Genomic DNA, 17,437 nt, shown 5'->3' with positions numbered 1-17,437 from the left:
CCCCAGTCTATGCTCTGATCAGAACTGCTGGCCTTCGGGGCACATCCAGGGCCAGGGCTTTCCCGGCCCCGCACACTTTCTTGCTCCCAGAGCCTCAGTGGTCTCTGCCTCTGCCTGAAAGACTCACGCGCCCGAGACCAGACCCTGGCTGTTTGTTCTAACAGGTAAGGACTGAACGCCTCCCAGCACCTCCTGCCATGGTGTGGCCTGGCTGCAGAGCCCCTTCCCCAGGGGACCCAGCTGTCCAGCACTGCTCAGCACAGCAGGGCTCCTTTCCCAGCTGGCCAGTGGTTACTGGCTTGTCCACTACCAGAAACCCCAGAGACAAGACAAGTGGGCAAGACAGGTTCAGCCCTGCCCCGCAATCCCCACCAGGCACTTCAGAAGCACTTTCAACCGGAGTGAGACAGAGTGGGATTGACAGGTGACCGGGAGAAAATACCAGACACCTCCGTTGCCTGAGGGAAGCAGGGGACACAAAAGAGAAGAGCTGCTGCAGCCTACGTGAGCTACGCAGAAAACCAGCAACAATTTCCATCAGCATTCCAGCTGTGGAAAAAGCTCTTTTCTTCCTGTGGTAAATTATATGGAAGAAGTGTCTTTCCCACAGGCAGCGCCTCGGATGGAGACCGCTAACAAAGCCCCAGCCCCCATGTAACTGAGGCCTATACTGGCCCAAGCCCCTCTTCATATGCTCTGTTATGAGAGCATCCACCATCACTGAAAAACTTCAAAGAGCAGGACTCCAACAGCCATCTATTCTCCAGAGATGGGACCCTTCCGACACAAACCCACCCTGGTCATTTTGCTGTTGAAGAGCATGAAGGCACCAGCTGTACTTATCCAGGCTTTCAAGTCAGACCGCCTGGGTTCAAATCCACGCCACTTCCTAGAAGTATGGCTTTGGCTTCTTCACTTGCAAAACGGGAATAACAATTAGAGTACCTATCTCCTAGGGTGCTTGGGAGATTAAGTGGGTCATACGCATCACTATTTACATCACAGATGCCCTGGAAAGATAAGATAGTCTATAAACTCTGGCTCTTATCCCTGCTGGTAAATAATAATACAGCACTAACATTTATAAGCCACTGAGAGCCAGGCATTCACTAAGCACAGTTTGGTGGTAGAGGTTTAGACACTACAGGCTCCTCTGTCCATGGGATTCTCCAGGCAAGAATGCTGGAATGGGTTGCCATGTCCTTCTCCAGGGGATCTTCCCGACCCAGGGATTGAACCCAGGTCTTCTGCATTGCAGGCAGATACTTTACTGAGAGCTACAAGGGAAGCCCCCAAGCACATTTTAGACACATATTTTAATCATCCAATCTTTATCAGCAACTAATTACTCTTGGAGACACCAGATGCACAGATAGATTAAGCAACTTGCCTAAACTCACACAGATTGCTAGTAATAAAATTTATCTGGCTAAATTTTAGGTGTCACAAAGATTTTCACCAACTGCCTGAGTCTGAGAGTTAAAAGACCATAAGGTGGAATAGCCTTACTTTCCCCAAAAGTGCTATAATGCAGACTCTGACTCGGATTAACAGGAAGCCAGGCTAACAGGTCCCCTGCAGACTGGGTGAAAAACAGAGAAGTGTTTGTTCCAGCCAGTGTGTCCAATGCCAAGCAGTGGGCTTCAAGCAGGCCCAGCTAGGGAATGAAAAAGGCAGGTAGCCCAGCCTTTGAAAGTTCTTCTCTAAAGTTGCACTGCTTGTTTGAGATGCAGGCATGACACTTCATGTGCAGAAAGCTTTTAGGCTAACGGTGAACCACCAAGGCTACCAAGACCAAACAGAAACACCCCAAAAAAGAAAGGCAAGGAAAGCTGATCAGACAGTGCACAGAGGAGGATGAGGAAGAGGTGAGCTGGGCAGAGAATCCTGAAGGACATCTGGGCGATTAGGTTACCAATTCACAGAATCATGTCCAGCTTCAGAAAGTCACCTAGTATTGATGGGAAATGCTGAGACCCCCCTCCTTCCCTGGTCCCCAGGCCAGACCCTGGAGTTACCTGAAACAGGGAGGTGTGTTGTACAGGGAGTTATTTCCAGCCTGCACTTTGTAATCCAGGACCGAGGGGCACTCTTTGAGGGCAAACCCCAGCAGGTCATCTCGGACGATCACCACCGTGACCCCTGCAGAGCCAACATTCTTCTGGGCACCAGCAAAAATCACACCAAACTGCCAAAGAGAAAACGTGCTATTTTAAACGTACTTGGTCATCTTTCATAAATGTATGTCAAATTCCCCAATCTCTTTCTAAAACACAGTTTTTATGAGGAAGTAACTCAATTTTAATCCTGTTCAGAGCAAATTCCCTTTTCTAAAGGAATCTCTATCTGGACAGCAAATCAATACTTGTGAGTTTAGAGCCTGCAGATTATGAATCTGCCTGGTCCTTCTCCCCAGGAAGAGGCCAGCCCAAGCCCACCACTGTGAAGACCTTGTATCTATTCCTATTCACTCTATTACATCTCTTTTCTACCTCCAAACCCATCTTTAAAATAAGGCTGCTGTCCTTGGTGACCTAAAGAAACCAATTTTTTAATCTATTTATATTTGTATAAAGGGACAATCAGAAGACACTGAGAAATGAAACAAGCTGCCCAAGGGAGAAAAAAATTCAGAAAAAGAGATGTTTTAATGTACTTTGGGACAATTTCCATGTAAGATATAGAACCTTCTTCCATGTCTCCCCATGAAATCTTTAGGAAAATTCAGTAGCATCCCACATGGGAGGAGGGGGATAGCCTGGCCCAACAGGAAGAGGTATTTTTACAATTGGCATTGTTTAGAATTGCCAGTGTATGGTAAGTGAAAATAAAAAGTAGGCTATAAACAAAATGTATATACTCACACAACAGAATATTACTTGGCCTAAAAAGAAATGGAGTTCTGACATGCTACCACAGGGTGAACCCTGAGAACATTATGCTCAGTGAAAACAAGCTAGACATGAAAGGACAAATATCACATGACTCCACTGATGTGAGGTTATCTAGACCAGTCAAATTCACAGAGACTAAAAAAATTATATAGAGAATAGTGGTTGCCAGTGACTAGGGGGAGGAAGGACTGGGGTTACTGTTTAATGGGGACAGAGTTTCAGTGGGAAGAAAAAGTCCTGGAGACGGATGGTGATGAGGATTGTACAATCATGTATATGTACTTAATGACACTGAACGGTATGCTTATAAATCGTTAAAACTGTCAATTTTATAATAAGTATATTTTACCAGAATTTTTTTTAAAGGCACAATACCACTTAGTTTAACTTCCTTACAGATATCACCCTCCTAACCCGTGCTCCCCATGTTGTGCAATGGTGGGTGCCTCTCCCATTGCCCACCCTGGAGATCCACCTGGGAATCTCATGTCCTATGGATGCTCTTGATGCTGGGGTGGCTAACGAGGTAAGGCAGGGCTCCTTCATAGCCCCCCAAGTTTGGATAATGCATATCTTCCCTTGACAACAGCAAGAAATTCCCAAGGTGTCAATGAAAAAAATTTCTAAAAGCCACCCTCAAAGGCAGGTGAATTCCCCAAGGAATCAAGTAGGATCCTGTGAGGCAACTGTCAACAAAGGGCTGTGAATGTCCGGATGTAAATATTCTGACAACCAAGGTCGGCCTTTCTCCGTCCTAGTATATGTTAAAATGTCCTTAGAAAAACCAAACTGGGTTCCCCCTGACCCAGGCCTCTTTCAGGCTTTACCTTGGAAACATCCACTGGCCTGGACAGGAAGTTTGAGGACATGTCGCAGACCAGCACTGCTCCCTTGACATCAGGGATAAAGTCAAACTCCACTCCGTGCACAGTCTCATTGGCGCAGTAATACACATAGGAGGCATCCGGGTTGAGGGTCCAGGTGCTCGGATCTGGAATTTCTATCACAGGAGACAAGTTAGGGACTCCACGTTCCTCCCCTCTTCCCTTAGGGAGACGGGAGTCCACCAGGTACGACACCCCTCGCCTAGCAGGGGAAGACTGATCCCAGAGCATTCACAAGTAAAAGGCATCCTATTCATCTAGTATTACAATCACCACCAGTGTCCTAAAAGGATGCTCCATCTCATTCCTTTGACTTCTACTGGGGGCAAATAATCTTTGAGAATGGTGTGGTAGGTATTTGGGTTTTTCCTTGTCACCCAGCTTCCAACATCCTAGGTCTACGGACAGTGTCCTTTGGGTGCCAGTTTCCCTCACTCTCAGCTCATGTGATTCCAATAGAACCCACAGCCCTGAAGGGAGAATGCAGTTCAGGCAAGGCACTTGACTGATTTGGAATGGGACACAGGAGACATGAGACTGTTACTGGGAATGTTTGAGCAGAGGCATTGAAACTTGGGAGAATATAAGGCAATAAGCAGCTGCAGCCATCTTCTAAAAATGAGGGGGCAGCCTTCCTGACTGTGAAGGAGACAGAGGGAGACGCCAGGACCAGGAGAAGTCCCCTCACTGTAGGGGGGCCCTTGATTAAGCCATACCTAAAGCCAACCCAGCCCCTGGGTTTTGCAACTAAGTTAGCAGCCCAGGTGGAGAGGCAAATGGCAACCCATGCCAGTATTCCTGCCAGAAGAATCCAATAGACAGAGAGCCTGGTGGGCTATAGTCCATGGGGTTGCAAAGAGTCGGACACAACTGAAGCCACTGAGCAGGCACGCACACAACAGCCTAGGATCACTCTTTCTGCAGCAGCCAGTTAGTAATCTTAACAGGAACAGGCAGCCAATCTAAATGGTATCAAACAGGGGAAGAAAGAATTGCCCAGGGCAGGGGTAACCTGCTAGCTAAGGAGGGATCACCCACTGGCCAGCATTTCACAGACCAGCTCAGCTACCAGCACTTACTCGTGTAACTCCCAAGTTTGGGGTGGACGATATTCACAGTTCCGAACTTCTTGGCTTCTTCTGCAGCCTTAGCTGACCAGGATCCTGTCACCACATAGTCAGCACATTTTCCTGCTTTCAGGCCAATCAGGTTTAAGGGGACAGCACTGAACTGACCACACCCACCTCCTTGTACAAAAATCACTTTGTAGTTGTCTGGAATGGCTCTGGGCAGAAGCAGAGGTGACAGTAAACAGGGTCAAAGATTGAGAGTGAGTGATGCTCTTCCAGCACTTCACCCTGGGGTGGACACACCATAAGCACAATGGTAAAGCCCCACCTCTGCCTTCCCCAAATCAGTCATTTATCTACTCAATTTCTTGCACAGATATTTACTGGGCCCCACAGTGAAAGTCTGGGCTTCCCTGGTGGCTCAGACGGTAAAGAATCTGCCCGCAACGCAGGAGACCTGGGTTTGATCCCTGGGTTGGGAAGATCCTCTGGACAAGGGAATGGCTACCCACTCGAGTATTCTTGCCTGGAGAACTTCATGGAAGGGGAGCCTGGCAGGGTACAGTGCATGGGGTCGCAAAGAGTCAGACATGACTGAGTGACTAACACCTTCACTCACTTTTCATGTTGAAAGCCTATGGTTACTGTTTTGACAGAATCTTAGCAACACCCTGCTGTTCCTTTAGGGAAGCATTGGATACCACTCTCAGTCCAGCTGGTTCAAGGGTGCCCAATCCCAGCTCCAGGGGATGAGCACGTGACCCACACCGGTCAGTGGGGTTTGGTTCTGAAATCTTGGATCCAAACTTCTAGAAAAGAGAAGCTGTTTCTATTGAGGGAAAGAACTTATAGGAGCTAAATCTGCAACCACTGGTGGGCCATCTGATAAAGCAAACACATAAAAAAGCAGATCCAGGAGACAGAGGAAAAGACCTTCTTTACATCATGTGAGCTCCTGCACTTTTCTGTCCTATGAAGTAATACATTTATCTATTTACTTAAGCCAAGAGTTGGGTTTCTCACTTGCAACCAAAAGTCCTAAAAGTATATATGTGCTGGTCCATGCTACGAATCAGGTGAACAGTGGAGAAGGATCTTCCATAACCCTTTAGACCTAAGCATGTTTCACCTACTCCATATATATTGAGATTAAGAGCGAAATGATTTGATTCCAGCATGGAAAATTAAGATGATGATTGGGATAGCCACAGGCCATGGAAACTGGACCCGAGCTTTTGAGCAATGTCAGAGCTTAGGAACAGATTATGCAGAAGGCAAACAGCCAGGCGACAGAGCTCCAGAAAAGAGGCTTAAGGAAAGCAGCAAAGAGCTGGGCAATGTGAGAGGGTCTTGGGCTCACCAGCAGGTGGTATGGTGTGCATGTATCTGGTTCTGAGCCATGGCTGCCTATCTCCAGGGCTCCAGAGAATAGCAGAGCCGACAGGCCTTGGGAGGCGCTAACTATCAGGTTCTTGGCAGCTGGGAGGACAGCAGCCCAAAGCAGGATTCCAGGTTTATATTATTCAGATGCAGTTAACAAGGCCAAGAACTGGATGGAAGGACACCAGAGGTCTGGGTACAGGGCTCCAAAGGGACCGGCCCATACCCTGAGCCAGAAGTCCAGGCTGGGGAGGCTCACAGCCCTGCGGGTCAAATGGCACGCCTCTCGGGCCACATTCCAAGCATTCATGAAGGACAAGATCGCTCCACGAACATACTGGGGACCCAGCAGGCAGCCCCACGTGCTGCCAAACAGATGATGAGCGCCTCTGACCTGCACATTGTGGTGGCTTCTAACGCTCCTCAGAAAATGTCACTAAGTCAGCCCCATCTCAGGCATTTTATTAAGGCAATTTAAAGAGCAAGTTATTACACAATTAGTACAAACCCAATTTTGTTAATGAAATAATGCAAGGATGAACCCTAAAACTTTAACAATGATTATTCTTGACTGGTAGGGTTATGGACAATTCCAGTTAAATTTGTGAGTTTTTTTCCCTAAGCTTCCCACCATGAACATGCACCAGTGTTATGAGCAGAAAACAAATAAGTATTGTGTTTCTAAGGTGACCATATTTGTATGTCTATGTGAGTATGTAATGCATAAAACTGTAGCTTAAAGCAGCAATCTATTTAAGAATATAGTTTCCTCTAGGTAAGAAAAGCAGTGCAGATAACTAAGAGAGTTCATTTGAGGAACAGTTCCCAGAGTTCATAACCCTTAAAATTGCCCAAAGAGCCTGTTAAGAATGAAGTTTCTAAACAGGCTGTGATTTGACAAGTCTGGGTGGGGCCCAGCACTTGAATTTTTTTTACATCTCTCCTAAGAGGTGATTCTGACAGATTGTATGAGGCCCATAATTTAAAAGCCAGTGAACTAAATTACAATTAATTATGCTGACCACTTGTCATTTAAATCCCTTCTAATCCAATTTAACTTCCACAGTGCTGAAAAATCCCAGATATAATGATTTCAAATCTTTGGAAAAACCACATAAAATAAAAATAAACACACAAATGCAGGATGAGGATCACATTAAAAGCATTATGTACTGATCTAGTGAATCTGGGAGAATCTTTAAAAAGATCTTTTAAAAGAATCTTAAAAAGATGACTTTTAAGAATGAAATATTCTGAACACATAGCAGAATGTAGTAATGCAACATACACCTACATATATGGATTACCAAACAAGAATAACACAACTTTGTCTTTAAAATTTTATACTTACAACAATTCCCGTACAAGGGTCTCTGTCTTATTGATAATCTTAGCGAAATCTGATGACCTGTGGCTCATTTCTGTGGAAGGAAAAATAAACAAGAAAAATATTCCAGTTCAAAACCAAAGGAACAAAAGTTATTGAAGATGTAACTACAAAATTTGCAAGTAAAATAATAAAGTGAAATGTCAGTTATATTGCATACAAATGATGGACCACACATTTTAAGAGAAAATCCAAACTGATTTTCAAACTGCAAACATTTTAACTTTATTGTCACAGCAGAATGATTTTTTTTCAAGTGGCGATAGTCACTGACTGAGCCATTTGCTAATTTATTCTTCAATCTCTGATTTCTCATCACTTTCTCACAAACAAGAATTGTTTGCAAAGGCTGCCCTTTAGGACAACAGCACAAAATGCCATACTGTGCTGTCCCTTCACAGAAATTTAAGCACATGTCACTTAATTCAAATTAAGGAACAAAATTCAATAGCAATAGCACACAAAGTTAACCCTACGATCTCTTTAATACTCTGTAGCCTCTGGAACTACCAAAAAAGAAAAAGAAAATTAAAGGTTTTAAAACGTACATTTTAGAACTCAAAAGTCATCTTTCCTAATAACAGAGGGGAGAGAAACAATGGAATTATTAACATGCAAGATCTTCCCCAAAAGGCTTGTATACTTCTATACATTCAATGAGTTCATGTCTAAGAACAGCAAAAACTAAAAAGAATGTGAAACAATATTATAAATGTTTGGGCACTATTATGCAAATACATAGGATCTTTTGATCTCAGATCCTATGTATAGCAAAAACCGATTATGAAATTGTAAGCTGAGATGTATAAACCCCTCACCAGCATTTATGTTGATTTCAAAATTGCTTTGATCAAACATGCCACAGAAGTTATTAAAATTTAAAAATACATCTACAAATGCCTATGGGAAGACCCAGTAGAAATTTTAGGCTTGATGATGCATTTTAGTTAGTTCCCTTTAAATCCTGGACATTCACAACATCCAAAAGTAAATCTTACCAAGAACACTAATCCCAATTCCTTTGTAGTCTAATAATTCTTTTTGCATCTCTAGCAACACCTAGGAAAAAAAATAAAAGAAAATAAGATGATTTCAGTATGCTATGCACAACTCTCTCTGGACACACAAACTGCAAAAGAGGAGGGGCAAGGAGAAGCTCCACCCGCTGGGTCTGTGAGGAAGCATCTGTCCCTGCCACAGCCAATCCCCTCTCTCTGCCTGTTCCCACCGAACCCCGATGATGCAACTTACATTCAAGTTGAGTATGAAACTATGCAATATGACCAATTCTAAGATACAGTTTTTCCAAAGGCACAAATTTAGAGATAAAATCTCACTTGAAAGTAAAATAAAAATCAAGTAGGAAGTTTTCTAATAACAATTCTTTACCTGTCAATATCAGTTAAAGAATAACTTTGGGAAAAATCTGATTCCCTAGAAAATGTCCCCTTCACAATTGCATTTGCGACTCTCACAACTGCATTTGCCATTCTCTGAAAGCAAAAGCACAAAAATGTCTGGGTATAGAGGACAACAAAAAATAATTTATGTCCAAATTAAACTGATAACTCAATTTTCCATCTTTTTGGTCCACTGGAATGGGTGGGTTGGGCAGGAAGTAGGAAGCACTTGCTGTGAATTAAGACAAGGCTGGGATGCTTCCCAGGTGGCGCTGGTAGTAAAGAACCAGCCTGCCAAGGCAGGAGATGCAAGAAGCATGGGTTCAATCCCTGGGTTGGGAAGATCCCCTGGAGGAGGAGACCCAATCCAGTATTCTTGCCTGGAGAATCCTATGGACAGAGGAACCTGGCAGGCTACAGTCCATAGGGCTGCAGAGAGTCAGGCACAACTCAAATGACTTAGCACACACACGTACACCCATGGGGGTACTGATCGCCCCCTCAACAACAGCGCTGAAGGTGATAGTCTCATCCCCAGTGTGTAGGTGAAGAATCTCAGCTGAGTCGACAAAAGAACTTAACTGCATGTCCCTATCCAGCCCTTTGACCTATCTTGTAAGATCACTGCAATCCCATAAGCACATTCTTCCTCACAAGAGCAACTGGATAGGTGGGACCCATCTTATGGCCAATTGTTCAGTGCCAGGAAAGGGGGGGAAGGGCAAAGCTCATTCTCCACCCACTGCCCCCAAATACACAGCTCACTTGCTAGAGAGGTGCCTCATTGTTATTTTTCCCAAAGGCAAGTAAAAGGCAAATTACTACACACTGAAAAGAAAAACACCTATTTCATTTATATATGTATGTATACACACACACACACACTTTAATACGGGCCTCCCTGGTGACTCAGATGGTAAAGAATCTGCCTGCAATGCAGGAGATCCAGGTTCAATCCCTGGGTTGGGGAACATTTGCTGGAGAATGAAATGGCAACCCACTCCAGTATTCTGGCCTGGAGAATTCCATGGACAGAGGAACCTGGCAGGTTACAGTCCATGGAGTCTCAAAGAGTTGGACACGACTGAAGCAACTTAGCATGCACACACGCACACATATATGTACTTATTTCGTCTACATATTTCATACACATTTCAGTAAGAAGAATAGAAAGCCCTTATCAGAGATGCATGCTGCAGCGTTTACAGGAGTGAAATGACATAATATTTGGAACTAGCTTAAAATTTACCTAGAAGCAGAAGGGGAGAAAGAGAGTATAGGGGAGGGAGTGCTGAAACAAGATTAGCAAAGTGTCCTTAGTTGTTAAATCTTGGCTGGGTCTATAAATTTCATTATATTATTCCCTCTCTATCTTTGAGTATGAGTGAACTGCCATAAAGTAAAAATATCAGAAAGAAAAGCTCTAAAAATGTATACAAAATAGGTGAGACAAACACTTTGTAGAAGCATCTTGCCATCGAAGGAGGTTGCCTTAAAAAATACCAGCTAAAGATCTCATATAACATAACCTAAACTAGATCGCAACTTTGTATGAAAAAACATTTCAGCAATAAAGAAAGAATTATACAAAAAAAAAAGGAGGCTTAAGAATTTGTCATCGTTTTTGTTGGACACATTAGCACTGGCTGATCAAACAAACTTATAGTGAATCCTTTTCTTTAGTATAAACAAACATCTGTGATAGAGTCATCCCTGAACTTCTTTTCAGACTCCCTTCCTCTTATAGAATTCTCTTATAGTATTCTCTGAAAAGAACATCTATAAAGGTTTATAACCAAAATCATTATAAAAAGCTTTAAAGACTTCTACCCAAAAAGCATACCCCTCTAATCAAGTGAAGTTTATTTTTTTCAAACTGAAGAATGCAATAATTTTGTGGATCACAACCAATATTTTTTTTAATGAACTAGAATAGACCAAAGAAGAATATAATATAAAATTGTGTATGTTGTAGTCATCAGGCTAAATACTTCATAAACTTTTTGTTTTGATTATGTGCAGGTACTTGCTCACTTCGTGAAATATATTTTTCATTATGGTTCAGCCAAAAAAAGTTTGCAAAACTTCTCTAATCTTTATAATTCAACTAACTCAAGAAAACACAAAAATAGAAACAGCTGCCCCCTCACAGGTTAGAGAGCACATATGAAGGCATAAATCCTCCAGGAAGATAAATAATAAGTAATTGTATTAATAACAATTATCTTTATAATAAATGCAGAACAAATTACACAGGAAACAAATATGCAAAAGACTCCAAAACACGAAGGGTGAAAACCAGTGAGGGTAGCAGAAACTTTTGCATATTTGTGACAGGAAATCTCACCTATCACAGACTGCAATAACTAAGAAAAAAGTAAGCCCTGTACTCTCAGCTACTATGAGCACTGAGAAAAGCAAAATGTTCTTTACCGTCTACAATTATAAAAATTCTCTCCTCTTAGGACAACACAGAGAAGGCTCTGGCCCAGGGATATTTCCACTCTGTTTAACAATAGATAATTGAAAAGCACTTGGCTATGTCTCATGTTGCTACAAGGTATTATCAGAGTTATCCCGGTTAGAAAACGCAAAATGTAACAGCAGGGGCAGCTGGTCAACGCGTCCAAGGCACATTAGAGACTAGGCCTCCTTCACAGCTGGTGGGGTGGGGAGGAGAATGGGGGTGGGGGGAGTGGGTATTGAAGGTTAGGGAAGGAGCTGGAACCCGGCTGGGGGCTGGAAGGCAGGGAATGAGTTACACTTGCACTTGAAAGGTCTGGTAATGGCCCGGGGGAGAATTCAGTCATTCATTTGCTCCAGAACAAAATGAAGCGAACTGGGCTAGCTGCCCAGTGCCTACCACAGCTTGAATATTAGAATGCCTTTAGGGTACACGCCAGTACAGGGAGGAGAAATCTATGCATGAAACAGAGCAGAGAAAAATAGGTTTAGGGACGGGTGGAGTCTCTGAGAAGCAAAGCGGGAAAGCCTGGGCTGTACTGAAGTCTTTCAAACTTACATTTTTTGAAAAGCAACGTTTCCAAGTGCTAGCTGAAGCCAACACTGCTCCTGAGGGGTTTTGCACGGGCCTCTAGTTTACACTTCGCTCCAATTAACACGATCCCTATTCACCACTCATTCACCATGTCCATTCACACATCCACTCAACACTGCCTGGCTCGCAGCACTGCTGGGCAAGGCGAATGCACAGTTGAGACTTTTTCTTTCCCGCCGCACCCCTAGTCCGACCCGGTTGAAGGCACAGCGCCTGAGTTTGCAGGTGTGTTGAGCAGCGAGCCAGCACGTCCCCGGCGGGCCGAACTCAGAACGCGGCGCACCAGTAGCCGGCGCCAGGGGCAGCTGAGCAAGCAAACTTCAAGTTTCCTTCTCCAAAGTATTCTTCCAAAGGCCCACCCGCGACATATCCTGAACTGGGCGTGCACACTCATGCAGAGTATTTAGGGGACTCGGGGAGGGTAGAGGGGATCCGAGCCCTCCACGCAGGGATGCACAGCCACCAACGCGCCTGCTCCCGCCTGGAGCGCCGTCCTAGCGCGCGCTCCCTGGGACTTACGGAGCGCGGCAGCTTGGCAGGCCCGGGTCCGAAGTTGACCACCGGCATCAGGGAGTCCATGGTGCTGCTGCAGGGACGGCAGGAGTCAGCCGGAGAGGACCTATCGATTGAGCAGCGCAAGTTTGCGTCTGGCGAAGACTTTCCGCTCTCTTTCAGTTCCGAGAGGCGCCAGTAGCGGCCTGCACTATCGCTGGCCCTGCGCTGATTGGTTTGCGCAATGGGACTCTCATCCCCCATTGGTCGTGCTTCGCAGTCACGGCTCATGAGCAGTTGCTCCACCTCGCGTTTTCTGTTTCAACCCTTTTTGATCAATGCAAGGCACGCGGGAGATTGCACCAGCCTGTCGGCTCGGCTGCTTGCCCGCCCGACAACCGTGGGCGGCTAGAAGCGGTTGCCCTTGCCAACATGCGTTGGCACTTCTGCACCCTTGAGGCCGGTTCCAGTCCTCCAACCCTGACCTCAGACTCCGTGGGCTGCATGGGGAGATGCGGAGTAAATCATTCCTCACCCCCATCCAACTACATCTTCACCAGACCGTAGACTGGACTGTGATGCATTTGTTTGAGTCAGCAGTCATTAACTCATTAAACTTTCCTAAGCACCCCCGCCATGGGCGCCAGATACTACAGGGGAGAGGCAGAGCCCCCAAGGATGGAACTGCAGGGTGAAATGGGCTGGGGGTGGGTGGGTGGGAGATGAGGTTCTCTGCAAAACATCAAGGCGCCAAGGCTTAAAGCAGGATTAAGAGACGTGTGTTGCCAAGGACGCTGAGAGGAGCTTTGACCTGGGAAGTCTAGCTGCTTCCCAGGCAAGTCCTTTTAAGTTGCTGATTCTCCGTTTCCCCTTGTGAAAAGAGCGAGCTGGAACCTGGCATTACCTCTCGGGTTTCGCAGGCGCTGACAAACTGTGAGTTTAGAAACGTGAGGAGATATTAACAAGAAAGCGATACCTCTGGGGAGCGTCAGCCCAAGCCAGGGCCAGGCACAGGGCCAGCACAGCTGAAACTTTTCCACATAAGTGTTCTTCTCAGAAGAACTCCAGTGAAGACCCACATGGGACTCTGAAATAGGGAGGCCCCCTTCCTGCAAGAAAAAAGTTCCTTCGAAGTCTGGAATTTCATCATTTGTTTAAAATGTGAATTTTTCCTTCTACTCTCTAATTTAACCCAGTTTCTTATTAAAATAGTTTCCCAAATCTTTGAGCAAAAGTGATACACCAGGAATACACAGAATGCCTTTTCTGGGGCTTTCCGCCATCACACCAGCCAGTGTCAACCACGCTAGTTTGAAAAGGTTTGTAAACTGACAAGGTTAGGACTTTTGTTTGCTTTAGTGTGGTATGTGGGAGGGATTGAGCTAGAATAGGAGGTCCTGCTTTAGCTTTGGGTGGTGGAGGGCAAAGTTTCCAGAAAAAGCTGAAATGAACAAGGTTCACTGCCTTCCTCTGCACATTCATTTAGAAAATTGCAAAATTGAATAGAGGGTATGAATGTCTATCCATAAACTCAAGTGTGCAAGAATTGTCACGTATCCGTTATCGCATGTAATGACTTAGTTGTAGACCCCAAGCAGCTAATCTACTATGGGAGTGGGGGAGCTCATCCCAGGGAGTTACACAGTTCCGTGGCATGGAGTAGAGAGGAAAGCACTCGTCCATTTGGTCCTCCTTCCCCAGAAAATCTAGCTGAGTTGTTGCCACTGTTGAAGTCTATATGCTACTTCAATAGCTGTCTACCACTTTTATGACTCGTTTGGGTGGAGAAAGGGTGGCTATCCAGGCTTCCCAAGTAGTACAGTGGTAAAAACTGCATGCCAATGCAGGAGACACAAGAGACATGGGTTCGATCCCTGGGTCCAGAAGATCCCCTGGAGTAGGAAATGGCAGCATGCTCCAGTATTCTTGCCTGGAAAATTCCATGGACAGAGAAACCTTTTGGGCTACAGTCCATGGGGTCACAAAGAGTCGGACAAGACTGAGAGACTGAGCATACACACACAAGTGTGGCTGCCATCCTGTCTACCACAACATGCCATGCAGTTATTCCTCTGAGAGGCTTGTAGTGTCCTAGATGACATCATGGATAAGGCACACAGACCCTTTACTCAGGGACCTGCTGACCTCTGTCTCTTTCTTGGGTCTCTGTCTCTCTCCCAACCCAAGGAAGTCTCTTTTTCACTCTAGAAATAATCTATCTCTTTCTATGCTTCATCCTCAAACATTCTGTCTACAAACACCTTCAGCCAGGGCCACTTAGGTATAAAAAGACGGTGGTGAGACTGTGGTAAATTGAAATGCACACACCCATTTATGGCAGAGTTGCACCAACCCACCCCACATGTATGCTTCCCCTTCCATAGAGTAGAGCCTTTGTCAGGCTCCATATTTCCCAGCTCCCTTTGCATCAAGGCAGGTCATGTGGCTGGGACCCACCAATGGAAGGGAACAGAGGATACCACTTTCGGACCAAGGTGGTTGATAAATGGTATGCTCCTCCACTTCCTTTTTCCTGTTCTGCAGGCTGAAATTGAAGACTCTAAAGTCCTAGGGGATGGTGGAGACAGAAAGGAAGGAGCCCCAGCTTCTGAACTACCTGATCTGGGCTTGTTACACATGAGAAATAAGCTTCTCTTAGGTTATGCCACTGAAATCTGAAGGGCTATGTTATCCTAACTTATACACCATCTAAATGCAACAGCTGCAGCTCAGAGATCCAGCTTGTTGTCACCAAGTGAACAAACAAGATTGTTCAAGCTATCTTCCCATACTTAAAGAGAAACCAAAAACTCAGATTTTTGTGTGACATTTCCTAACTCTTAAATGTTTACAAATTTCAGACAGTAATATGCAGATCAATATTGTGAGGCATCAAACTTAGCTTCTCAGAAGCCTGATGCAGCCTGCTGATCACCAGCTCTCCTTCTAGGGACTATTTATAGTATTCTGTCATGTATTTCCCCTTATTCAACAAAGAGCATCTTTGTTTCTATTTGGAGAAGGGAAGACACTGGGGAAAATATAACCTTAAAATATTATTCTGTCATTCTTGCCTATTTTGCAGTGCAGATGTATAAAGATAGCTCAGGGAACCCCTGTATTTCATGAGGGCCTTTCCCCTCTAGGGCTTTCCTGGTGACTCAGATGGCAAAAAATCTCCTGCATTGCAAGAGACCCAGTCCCTGTGTCGGGAAGATCCCCTGGAGACGAGAATGGTAACCCACTCCAGTATTCTTGTCTGGAGAATCCCATGGGCAGAGGAACATGGCGGGGCTACAGTTAATGGGGTCTCAAAGAGTCAGACACGACTGAGCTGCTAACACTTTTCATTTTCACTTTGCTCCCCTCTTGGTAGATTCTCATGAAATGCATACTTTGTAAATATCAATTTTCATAGATATTTTTATTGAGCCCTTAATATGAATGAATGGTGAGCTTTGCTGCCATTTCCAATCAGATCAGTGTTTGACTTCACTTTCACTTTTCACTTTCATGCATTGGAGAAAGAAATGGCAACCCACTCCAGTGTTCTTGCCTGGAGAATCCCAGGGACGGGGGAGCCTGGTGGGCTGCGTCTATGGGGTCACACAGAGTCGGACACGACTGAAGTGACTTAGCAGCAGCAGCAGGAAGAGAAGAGAAGGCAACTCTGAGGAAGAAAGAAACCTGTTTGTTTGGAATGAGTGAAGTTACTTCTATTACTCTTTTTCTAACTGGAGATGAAGATCTTTTTCCTTTTCACTCATCATTTCCAGAGAAAATGGAGGACAGGGAGAGGGATTCATCAGAGTTTGTATAGCAAAAAGAAATGTCACAATCCTATTACACTCTCCATTCTGACCCCAACTGGTAGGAAAAGATATCCATCCTACTCACTTTATTACCTCAGTTTATGTCCTCACCCTATTTTGCTTCATTTTTTTATTGTGATAAAATACACATAACATGAAATGTACCATTTTAACATTTTTAAATGTACAATTCAGTGGCATTAATACTTTCACATGGCTGTGAAATCATCACCACCATCCATCTCCAGAACTTTTTCACCTTCCCAAACTGAAACTCTGTCTGTACCCATTAAACAGTGTCCCTGTTCCCCCTCACCTAGCTCCTGTAAACCACCATTCAACTTTCTGTCTCTAAATTTGACTGTTGTAAGTGAAATGGAACAGGACCCTAAGGGGCCTTCCCTGAAACAGGTCCCTGAGTCCACTGCCTCTTGTCTGTAGGAAAGCTTTAGCCCTCTAGACCTTCCCTGAGTTCCAAAGTTCAATGCTCTTTGCAAAACAAAGAAAATGCAAAAACAAAAGAAGGCAAGACAAAATCTTAATAGTTTGTCCATAAAACAGAGTCAAGGACCTTTAGTTCCTCCTCAAGGACTATAGATAATATTCTGAGTCATATCTTTGAATTGTTTTGGAGATATTAGAACCCCCACCAGGTAGAAGTTAACTGCATGCTGACCACCAGCACATAGACCCCAGACTGGTTGGACTCAGAAAGTAGATGACTGAGATTTCGAAACTTCATCCTGTCACCTCTTAGTCAGTCAATCAAGCCAATCACCTCTAACGCTCACCCCTAATGTTGTCTTTAAAACCTCTTGCTTGAAAGCCATCCAGAAGTTCAGGGCTTGAGCATTAGCTGCCCATTATCCTTGCTTGACCCTTTCCAATTAATATTATACTTTCCTTCACCACAGATTGGTATCAGTAAATCAGTTTTGCTGCTTGTCAGGTGAGTGTGAGATAAGCTGGGACCTGGGACCCTTTGCTGCAGTGCTGCAATGCTTGCACCTGGACAAACCTCTCCTCCAGCAACAAAGTACAAAGAAACTATATGGGACTA

The 17,437-nt window shown here is 44.7% G+C and overlaps 1 protein-coding gene across 1 annotated transcript in view; it reads right to left on the bottom strand.

The window, feature by feature from the left end:
* PSAT1 (phosphoserine aminotransferase 1) overlaps positions 1 to 12,770 on the bottom strand; it is a 28,320-nt gene extending 15,550 nt beyond the window's left edge. The window contains exons 1-6 of the mRNA XM_019966103.2: positions 12,593 to 12,770; positions 8,614 to 8,674; positions 7,580 to 7,649; positions 4,858 to 5,063; positions 3,722 to 3,894; positions 2,019 to 2,188 (exon numbers count right to left, since the gene is read on the bottom strand). Coding sequence (XP_019821662.2) covers positions 2,019 to 2,188; positions 3,722 to 3,894; positions 4,858 to 5,063; positions 7,580 to 7,649; positions 8,614 to 8,674; positions 12,593 to 12,652 — 740 coding nt within the window. The 5' untranslated portion in view covers positions 12,653 to 12,770. The remainder of the gene's footprint in view (positions 1 to 2,018; positions 2,189 to 3,721; positions 3,895 to 4,857; positions 5,064 to 7,579; positions 7,650 to 8,613; positions 8,675 to 12,592) is intronic.
* Between the last annotated feature and the right edge of the window lie 4,667 nt (positions 12,771 to 17,437).

Source organism: Bos indicus, chromosome 8 (assembly GCF_029378745.1).
Source record: "Bos indicus isolate NIAB-ARS_2022 breed Sahiwal x Tharparkar chromosome 8, NIAB-ARS_B.indTharparkar_mat_pri_1.0, whole genome shotgun sequence".
Taxonomy (NCBI): domain Eukaryota; kingdom Metazoa; phylum Chordata; class Mammalia; order Artiodactyla; family Bovidae; genus Bos; species Bos indicus.
This window is presented reverse-complemented; position numbering and strand designations above follow the sequence as displayed.